At 48.9% G+C, this 10,157-nt stretch overlaps 2 protein-coding genes across 2 annotated transcripts; one reads left to right on the top strand and one right to left on the bottom strand.

The window, feature by feature from the left end:
• On the bottom strand, positions 1 to 1,503 carry LOC134460537 (TLR adapter interacting with SLC15A4 on the lysosome). Its single transcript, XM_063212917.1, has 4 exons — positions 837 to 1,503; positions 606 to 752; positions 322 to 467; positions 1 to 261 (listed from the first exon to the last, which is right to left on the bottom strand). The coding sequence occupies exons 1-4, from the start codon at positions 1,501 to 1,503 to the stop codon at positions 1 to 3; spliced, it is 1,221 nt and encodes a 406-aa protein (XP_063068987.1).
• Positions 1,504 to 5,470: 3,967 nt separating this feature from the next.
• On the top strand, positions 5,471 to 9,818 carry LOC134460536 (uncharacterized protein C13orf42). The gene is made up of 3 exons (XM_063212916.1): positions 5,471 to 5,941; positions 8,832 to 9,003; positions 9,499 to 9,818. Exons 1-3 carry the CDS (start codon positions 5,471 to 5,473, stop codon positions 9,816 to 9,818), a joined length of 963 nt encoding a protein of 320 aa, XP_063068986.1.
• Positions 9,819 to 10,157: the final 339 nt, after the last annotated feature.

Genomic DNA, 10,157 nt, shown 5'->3' with positions numbered 1-10,157 from the left:
TTACTTCTGAGCAGGTTCTTGGAATACCCCCAGCTGGTCTACACCATGGCAGATCGTGGGAGGCTGAGTGGTCTCCGTGGAGATCTGCAGCAGGGGGGTGCTGATCACGCTGGACTGCAGGCTGCTGGACACCCGGAGACGCCCCAGACGAGCCCCCAGCACCCCCCTCACCTCCCTGGAGGAGGAGGAGGAGGAGGAGGAGGAGGAGGCGGAGTGGCCCTGGGTCAGCGTGAGGTGCTGACGGTACAACTCTAGAAGCTTCTGCTCCAGACCTGCAGAGGTGGTGGAGGAGGAGGAAGAGGAAGAGGAGGAGGAGGCAGTAGCAGTGGTGGAGGAGGTGTTGGAGGAGGTGTTTGTGTTCTTGTGTGTGTGTGCGTGTCCCTGTGCCAGGCTGAGGTGCTGCCTGTACAGCTCCAGCAGCTTCTGTTCCAGGTAGCGATTCAGCTGAGCATCTGACAGGGGGCGCCCTAACGCAGCCAGAGAAGGACGATCACACTCCTCCTCTCTCTCCTCCTCCCGCTCCTCCACTCCCCTCACTTCCTCCTCCTGCTGCTGCTCGTGCTCCTCCTCCTCGCCCTCCTCCCTCTCTCGTATGGCTCCCAGACGTTTGCCACCATCCTCTTCTCTAGGCAACAGTGACAGCATCTCCTCCTCTCTCTCTGTCTGCAGTGTTGGCCCCTGAGGACCCTGAAGTTCCTGGCCCTGTACCGCCACGGGGTCATCAACACGGTTGGCCTCCAGATTCCCTGCACCTGCACACCCACATGATGCAACTGCACACACACCCTGTTCATCCCTACACACACCGTGGTCACCCGTACACACACCCTGTTTGCCTGCAACCACCCCCTGGTCAACAGCACACCCATTCTGGTGGCCTTCCCCCAGCCTCTGGTAGTGCTGCCCCCTGCAGTCTCCCCTGAGCATCACTACCTGGTCGCCGCCTATACGCAAGTCACTGTAGTGCTGGCACACACTGCGGCAGGAGGGCAGGGCCTCTGTGATGCCGGGGGGAGATTGGTGCGAGGCGACCCGACAGGGGACCTCCATTTCTGGGGAGGGAAGTCTGCAGGCCTGGGCGTCCGGCTGCCTCTGCCTGGAGCTCTGCAGGTGGAGGGGGAGAGGCTGCAGGGGGCTGGCAAGGGGATGCTGTTGCTGCTGTGGTGCTGATGGTGGTGATAGTTGTTGTTGCTGATGTTGATGTCGTCGTAGGGATGGGAGGAGGTGCATGTCCGGGACAGGACTGGTCTGGGGCTGGGGTTGGGGTTGGCATGACGATGGGAGGATATACGTGTCCAGCAGGCAGCTTGTCTGGGGTTGTGGTTGTGGTTGGCATGGCGATGACAGGGTTTGAGTGTCAGGGTGAGGGATGCTACTAGGTTTGGGGACAGTGTCGATTCCTGAGGTGGTTTCTGTGGTGATGAGCGTGGTCTTGTGTGCGTCAGATGGTGGATCCCAATTCCGGCAAAATGCCACAGACCACAGACGACTCTCACACAGCATGGCTGATGTCTGCCAACACAGATATTCAACACACACAGACACAGACAGACAGACACACACACACACACACACACACACACACACACACACACACACACACACACACACACACACACACACACACACACACACACACACACACACACACACACAGTACATTATGAAAAGAAATACAGTAGTAAGTTATCACATGTATCATGCATATGAGAAGACATTGCAGTACTGGACAAAAGTGATGATTTCTTACAACATTAGTATATTAGTAATTAATAATAATACAGTAGTAGATTTACTTTTTTAATTAACAGTATGTTGACTCTCTCCACATGAAGATGCAAAACAACAGAGATGGGAGAAAGTAACTAATGTGCAAGTCAAAAGTCTCAAGTCTTAAACTTGGAGTCATTCACACTCAGAAACATTTGACTAAGTCAAGTCTGAGCCACAACCAAGCCAAGTCAAGTCCAAGTCTTCTCTTTTTCTGACCCTTTACTGGTCAACATGTCAAGTTTTGATTAAATAGCAAGTCACAAGTCATTCCTGATTTTGCCAAGTCAAGTCTGAAGTTTTCAAAGTGAGAAGTCTGCACACTTAGAATCCTTTTTGTTGTCTGATGAAGACTGTTCAGGGCAAAATATAATCTTGCCATGAACTAATAAAATACAACAGAAAGGATTCTAAGTGTGCGGACTTCTCACTTTGAAAACTACAGTTGGCCTTCGTCCTACACCTTTTCCTGGGATGTGCACAATCCTCTTCTTCAACTGAAGTAAAATCTGAAGCCATCGAAATTCTGACTCAAGTCGGACTCGAGTCCAAGTCATACGACTGGAGCCCACATCTCTGCTGCCTACATACGTATTATGTACACACAAATGCATACCTATACACAAGCGTCTAATGTAGAAACATCTAGTGTAGCCTACAATGACCAGCAGCTACAATATTTTTCAGGCAACATGTGTGAGGTGTAAAGAGAATGAGAACTCACTCACTCAGGACTCCTCACCAGAGAGGGATGGAGATGCAGAGGGCTTCAGCACACACACGTGCACATACAAGAGGCAGAGGAAGCACCCCAATGTCAGTGTGTTCATGTGAAGGAGAAGAGTCTTGTGGTGCTCTCAAAGAAAGTCTGCCCTCTATGTAGGGCTGATAGGAGAAGTGAAACACAGGTGTGTGTGTGTGTGTGTGTGTGTGTGTGTGTGTGTGTGTGTGTGTGTGTGTGTGTGTGTGTGTGTGTGTGTGTGTGTGTGTGTGTGTGTGTGTGTGTGTGTGTGTGTGTGTGCGCGTGCATTCATGTGTGGCTACCCAAAGGGTTTCTCCGTGAGAAGTTTCAGTGAGGCAGGGAAAGTACATGACTTATTAAAATGGCTATGAGTTTCATCTGCCAGTCTTACATTTATCAGTGTGTAATGACTTGTGTGTGTGTGTGTGTGTGTGTGTGTGTGTGTGTGTGTGTGTGTGTGTGTGTGTGTGTGTGTGTGTGTGTGTGTCACCATTGTGTGCACTGGAGACAGGCATATCTAGGTTAGCAATAGGATAGGCTAATGAAATCACAACAGGAAATGCTACACCATGTTTTAATCATTGATCCGATTTAATAATGGCCACCGTGACTAGAGGGATGGAAGCTATTCACAAGAACAGTTGAATGCAGTGGTTCCCAATTGTTTTCTGCTGGGACCACCTTTTGCTCCTAGGAATATTGCCACGACCCCAGCCCCATTTTCTAAACGAAAAATATTTTGGTCCATTAAGCTATTTTCTTTATTTGAAATGAATAGAAAATGTACATTTATCAGCCATATAAGTGAATACTGTTACCTTAGCCTCGCGAGCCATCCTACATACTTCCGCCAAAGGATTGGCTCCACTACAGTAGTCTGGCCGTGCTTCTCTGTGGAGTGCCTGGAGCAGTAGGATTTTGATCGCAACGCCCCCCCAGAAAACAGCCAATAAGCGAATACGCCCCCCACGTGGGGGCGAAAGGGGGAGGACGCTCCTGACAATGACATCTGCACCAGAGCCATTGGTCTGCGCTATGTTGTTGTTGAGTAACTGCCGGCGATTGGGTGAGAGGTGTCCAATAATTTCAAACCATAACTGAGTGCAAACTTCCTGCTTCCTGCAATCGCTTCAGAGCAAACAAATGCCAGACCATAAATACGAAATGAAATGGTAGTATTATGGAATGGTCAGGACCAGGCTACTGTTACCTACCAATTTATGTAACTATTGTTAAGTGCTATTGTTATGTGTTTCCCTGTTTTCATGAAAGGTCCCCTCTGTCGGCGGCCCCCTAGCAGTACTTCCGCGAGCCCCAGAGGGGTCCCGGCCCCCAGTTTGGGAACCACTGGCCTAATGTACCACAGAAGCTGACAGTGACCTCATGTTCAGCTCCATTACATGTTTAATGTTTCTGGGAATCATCTAAACATGTGGCTTTTAAATATCCTGCACCTTTCACCTTATTATGTTTATGAACCACATGAAGCGTTATTGTTAATTAATTTTCAATTGGTTCAGTGACCGTGTGCTCTTGAATCGTTCATTTATTAAGCAGGGAGTGTGGATGCGCTGGCACCCACACATACACACACACACACTATGTCAACACAACACACACACACACACACACACACACACACACTCACACACACACACACACACACACACACACACACACACACACACACACACACACACACACACACACACACACACACACACACACACACACACACACACACAATAGCCCTCTTCCAGGCACAGGTTGTGACGGAGGAGGCTGGGACACTTGAGCACCTGTGTGACACAACCGAGGTGACACAGGCAGGCTGCTCAGATTACCTGTTACCATGGCACCGACGGTCCACAGAAGCAGTCCAGGGACAGATGGACTCATGAACTGTCCACAGAAGTAGTCCGGGCACAGACAGACTTATGGCTGCAACAGGCATACGTGTGGATTGCTATCTCTTCCCGGATTAACGGACACATGTGAGTGTGTATTGCTTCTTCCGGACTAACAGGCATGTGTGTGGATTTGTACCTCTAGCTGGATTAACAGGTGTTTGTTGGTATTGCCATCTCAACCCGGATTAACAGGCATACGTGTGTAGCCTATTGCTATCTCTACCCGGATTAACAGGCATACGTGTGTATTGGTACCTCTATCCAGAATTTATTTTGCTATCTCCTGGACTAAAAGGTATAGGCCTACATTTGCATTTCTATCTTCATCTGGACTAACAGCCTCTATTTCTATCTCCTCTTGGATTGACGGATTGTTCAGGACAAGTGCCTGGTCTTCAAGGAGGAAACTGCTTTCATCCCACCAGGGAGGATGGCAGCAGCAGCGGGCTACAGTGACTTTTCAAGAATGTTGGTGCCATGTGGCATCTGCAGTTCTATTCGTTAACTGCCTGTAACGGAATGCAGCACCTGGAGAGAGAGAGAGAGGTGTTTCTTTTTTTCTTTAAGTCATCTTCTGCAAGATAAGCAAGAGAGAATGTGAGAGAGGTTTTCCTAACTGAGAGAGTGTGAGAGAGGTGTTCCATCTTCCACAAGATATTAGAGAATGTGTGAGGTGTTCTCAGGGCCGGTCCTAGTCAATCTGGTGCCCTAGGAGGTGAACACCCTCTTCCCTATTCGTGCATTTAGAAATTGGCATCTGGAAACAACATTGTGCATGTGATCAAGCACAGCCGATCTGGAATCTACATACATACTGAATGCCCATGAATAATCATTTTCAATGTAAAGTTTAATGTTGTGGGTTGCTTGATGTTTTGGCGTCTGCCTTGTCTGCCTATGCCTAGCTCCGGCCCAGGGTGTTCCTACCAATCCTTCCTGAAGCCATGTTGCACAAGATAAGAGATATAGTGTGAGATAGGTGTTCCAAGATCCCTTAGATAAGAGAGAGAGTGAGAGAGGTGTTCCTTCCATCCTCCGTTCCATTGCCATGTTCCGCAAGATAAACAACGTGTTCCGGCCCAACGGCAACAACACCAACGGGCATCGTCATCATCGCCATGGCGATGGCCGCGGGGGCGGGCGGGAGAGCGACTACCACAGCGCGTGCACCGTGCGTTTGGTGCGCAGCACCTCCATGCTGGTGGTGGGCGAGACGCGCAGCCGGCGGCCTCCCGAACCCGACGCCACGCTGAAGCGCAGCAAGAGCTCGGTCAACCTGGAGGCCGGCACCACCGGGACCACCGGCACCGCGCTGTACTACTACCAGCGGTGTGAGGACCAGATATGGCTCTACTCGCAGAACCAGAACTGCCTCCAGTACCTGCAGGAGCTGGTGGCGCTGCGGCGGCAGTACACGCAAAGCATCATGGACCTGCAGAACGCCCAACGCAGACACTCGCTCCTCAACTCCAAGAAGAAGCCCGCGCCACAGCCCCCACGCAGCAGCAGAACCAATCAGGTAAGAGGCAAGGGAATGGGTTGGGTTGCAGTTTGGGTTTCTGTTTGGGATGGGTAAGGAATGGGTTTGAGTACGGAGCAGGGGTGGTGGGTTTGGGTTGGGGTTGAGGTTGAGTAGGAATTGTCTGGGTTGGGTAGGGATTGTCTGGGTTGGGTAGTCATTGGGTTTTGGTGGGTTTGGGTTGGATCTACATTGAAGTTGAGTAGGGCAAAGGGTTTGGCTTGGGTAAGGGTTGGCTTGGGTGGGATTAGGTTGGTTTGGATTTGGGTTTGGGTTTAGTAGTGCTGGGTAAAGTTGGTTTGGGTTGGGTTGGGTCGGGTTGGGTAGGAATTTGGTTGAATAGTATTTGGCCTTCCTTGGGTTTGGGTAGGCTAGGGTTTGGGTATATTGTGTGGAATGGTAGGGTATGGTATGGTATGGCATAGGATGGTATGGTTGACATGGTTGGTTTAGGATTGGGTTTGGGTATGGGTTTGGTGATGATAAGTTGGTACTGTATCTTACCAGGCGGTAGTTGAGGAAAGCTTGATGTCTGTATACAATGTGTGATAACACTCTCTCTGGTGAGTATCTACGGTATGTTTTATCCAACTTTTTTTTATCTTATTTTATTTTATATGTTTGTAGTTTATTTGGCAGTGGCTATGCAGTGCACATTATCACAAATATCACATGGCAAGGTCATGACAAAACTTGTAGATGTGATACATAGAAGGTTTATAGCTAAATGGTTTGCAAACCCAGTCCTTGATCAATTTACAGTATCTATTCTAATAAAAGCATAAAAATATACAGTTGTGTGTGAACTTAAAAAATGCTTCCTGTAACTCTGCACGAGGAAGCAAGCAAAACAAGAACAAAACAAACAAGTAAAGAAGTATTAACCTTGCCATCCCCAGGCTCTGAAGACGACAGTAGTCGCAACGCGTCAGCCCATCTCATTAAAGGCTTTTTAACTTTACACCAGCAGTGTGCCTTTGGAATCTTTGGCAAGACCTCAACCACAGTCACACTGAAGTTGAGCTTAGCCATATCTTAAAGTAACCATCCCCAGGTGTGTTTGATCAGACACATTGGTAACATGATCCATTTGGCACACATTTCACCCATACAGACACAGGAATTACTACGCAGTAAAAACACAGTGTTAATACAACATTGTTCTGTGAATATGGTCCCAATCGATTTGGTGTTTGTGAGTGTAAGTTTCAATTCAGTTAAAATGTCATGGGGTAGATATAGTTATCACATGCTTATCATAGAACACTGTGTTCAGCTGTTGCTCATACTTTGAGTGACTTTGACACTCAGAGAGTTGAATTTATCAGTTAAGAGCACATACGACTTCACAGAGTTAATTAAAAACTCAAACAGTTGAATTTAACTCTACAATTGAATGTATCCTCAGATAAAGTACACAATATAACTTTTATTAGTGAGCCCTATAGACCCATGCAGGTCAGTTCTCTCTCTTTCTCTTTCTCTCTTTCTCTTTCTCTTTCTCTTTCTCTTTCTCTCTCTCTCTCTCTCTCTCTCTGTGTGTCATGGGCCTAGATGGTGTATGCTCGATGTATGCTGTAGCTGGTCAGCTGTTGTGCATTACTAATTCATTAGCGCATTTTTAAGCTGTAAATGAACAGACTACTAGTTACGGTTACCCTTACCCTAGTTATCTGCACCAGTCATCGATTTTATTTTCGTATACAAAGTGGGTTTTGGCAGGCTTTTGATGACGTCAAGGGGGGGCGTTGGCAGGCTTATGCTGAGGCCAAGGGGATGCTTGTTCAAAAAAGGTTAATAAGAACCCCTGGTATAAAGTGGCTACATGAACGTGAGTAATGGATGCCAACTAGTGCAGCTTGGCGTGTGAACCTCCCTCTGGCCTAATACAGATACGCTACTGAATGACCTACTGTAGCACCCGAGGTTGTTGGCTCCATTGTGCTTCATCTCATTATCTAATCTCCAGTCCTCGCCTTGTGCTTGTGGCCTCACGCCTTGCCTCCGTGGAGAAAACAGAAAAGTTTACCCTCTGTCAGACTAGACATAGAGGACTTATGAGAAAATGACCTCTTACAGTTTTTCTCGATTGCTTACACACAATTTTCGGAATTAGTTCTCGAAATCTCAAAACTCACACACAAATCTCCAAACCTCACACACAACTGGCAAAACTCTTCACTACCTCTGAAAAATGCACGTCTTGTCTCAAAACAATGTACTCTCTTCTAAAAAGGTCATTATTGTGTGTGTGTGTGTGTGTGTGTGTGTGTGTGTGTGTGTGTGTGTGTGTGTGTGTGTGTGTGTGTGTGTGTGTGTGTGTGTGCGTGCGTGCGTGCGTGCGTGCGTGCCTGCATGCTTCTCTTCTCTTCTCTCTCGCTAAGTGATTATGATCATGATTCTTGCTGTGTCTCATATCATGCACTTGTGTCAGTGCACTGACTGTTAGGGCAGTGCACACAGTGCACTGAGGTCTTTAGTGCATAGTGTATTGGAAAAGTTTGAGCACTTTGCACTGTGCTCTCACTGGAAGTGATGGGTGAGCATTACATTGCACAGCATCACAGGCTTGTATTTACACTTCCTTCACTCTCGCATACTTGGCTTGGCATGAAAAGTTTGGTGTCTCAGCAACATTACTTACAGACTGTTGACCAAACTCTTCTACTGAACTGAACGCCACGTCACATGTCGGCTGTTTAGTGCATGCAGTATCCATCATTCAAGCGCTGCGTTTTTGCCGTTGTTAGGGCATCATTTTGGCACTTTCAGTGTACTGAACTACGCACTGAAACATAGTGCCCGAAGTGCATAAGTGCGTGATATGAGACAAGGAATCTGTGTGTTTGTGTGTGTGCGTTTTCTCCTCCCCTACGTTGGCTGTGGATAGAGCAGGAAAGCAGAATCCTCTGCCCCGCCCACCCCTAACGAGCCCTCAGCTCCGCCCATCCCTAACGAGGAGGACTCCTTGCGCTTCCTGGATGAGATCATTGCTAGCTGTGATGCCGAGCCCACGCGCAAAGCCAATGTGGACGATGGACACGCAGATGTGGACTTTATCGGTAAGTGTGTGTGTGTGTGTGTGTGTTTGTGTGTGTGTGTGTGTGTGTGTGTGTGCGTGTGTGTGTGCGTGTTTCTCCTCTGCACCCATTTTCTTCTCCCTTCTCGTGTCTTCCTCTCTTGACTGTCTTCCCTCTTCTTTTTTCCTTTCACCCTCTCCTCTCCTCTCCTCTTCTCGCCTCTCCTCACCTCCTCTCCTCTTCTCGCCTCTCCTCTCTTAATGTCTCCCCCCATCTCCTCTCTCATCCTCTCCTCTCGTCCTCCTCTCATCTCATCTCATTACATCATAACTGTATCTATTTGTTCTCTCTTCTTCTGTCCTCTCTTCTTCGCTCCTGTCTTCTCCTCTCCTCTCCTATCCTCTCCTCTCTTCTCCTCTCTTCTCATTACATAATAACTGTTTATTTGTTTTCTCTTCTTCTCTCCTATCTTCTTCTCTTCTCTTCTCTTCTCTTCTCTTCTCTTCTCTTCTCTTCTCTTCTCTCTCTCCTCCCCAGTGGCCACCAGTACCAGTGAACATGACCTGCACTCTAACTGGGTTCTCCGCGACCCGCGCCGGTTCTCCATGGACGAGTCGCGGCTGCGTCGGGCAGAGTCCCGGGTGGATCGAGGTTCAGAATCGGTCCAGAATCGGAACGGGAACGCTGGAAGCGGAACCGGCACCGGAACTGGGACCGGAACTGGAGATCAGCGCAAGGGCCAGAGCGGCACGGCCAGTGGGCGGCGGCTACAGCGGAACCCCATCCACCTGCCCAAGGTCGTGGAGAGTGCCTTCCAAACACTACGCTTCAAACCCAAGGTCAAGAAGAAGAATTAAGGGGGTGGGGGGTGTATTGGTCTTTGTACACTCAGTGCCACTAGCGCATGCAGGCCGACTGAGAACCGTGCCGGTGCCCGTTCCCGCACCTAATCGCGAACCGGCCGTCGTGTTCACGCCATACATTTTAGAGTTTGCGAACCGGAAAGTCAGTTCGCAATGCGAACCGCAAAATACTAGGTTGTTCTCCGCGAACCGTGACAACAGTGTGGCCGTTAGCAGGTTCATCCGGGTCACACAGTCACGTGCGGAAAAAGTTCAGAGCCCGGTATGAACACGGGCGGTTCGCAGATAAGCACTTTAGTGCCGAACGTAACTGGTGCGGGCACCGGCACCGGC

This window comes from Engraulis encrasicolus, chromosome 13, assembly GCF_034702125.1.
Source record: "Engraulis encrasicolus isolate BLACKSEA-1 chromosome 13, IST_EnEncr_1.0, whole genome shotgun sequence".
Taxonomy (NCBI): domain Eukaryota; kingdom Metazoa; phylum Chordata; class Actinopteri; order Clupeiformes; family Engraulidae; genus Engraulis; species Engraulis encrasicolus.
The sequence above is the reverse complement of the archived record's forward strand: the minus strand, read 5'-3'. Positions and strand labels throughout refer to the sequence as shown.

Coding starts and splice junctions, on each gene's coding strand:
- LOC134460537 (XM_063212917.1), bottom strand. CDS start 1,503: ATGCTGTGTGAGAGTCGTCTGTGGTCTGTGGCATTTTGCCGGAATTGG. Junction 753..836: donor TGACCAGGGGGTGGTTGCAG/GCAAACAGGGTG, acceptor GTGGGTGTGCAG/GTGCAGGGAATCTGGAGGCC. Junction 262..321: donor ACACCTCCTCCACCACTGCT/ACTGCCTCCTCC, acceptor GGTCTGGAGCAG/AAGCTTCTAGAGTTGTACCG.
- LOC134460536 (XM_063212916.1), top strand. CDS start 5,471: ATGTTCCGCAAGATAAACAACGTGTTCCGGCCCAACGGCAACAACACC. Junction 5,942..8,831: donor GCAGCAGCAGAACCAATCAG/GTAAGAGGCAAG, acceptor GGCTGTGGATAG/AGCAGGAAAGCAGAATCCTC. Junction 9,004..9,498: donor CGCAGATGTGGACTTTATCG/GTAAGTGTGTGT, acceptor TCTCCTCCCCAG/TGGCCACCAGTACCAGTGAA.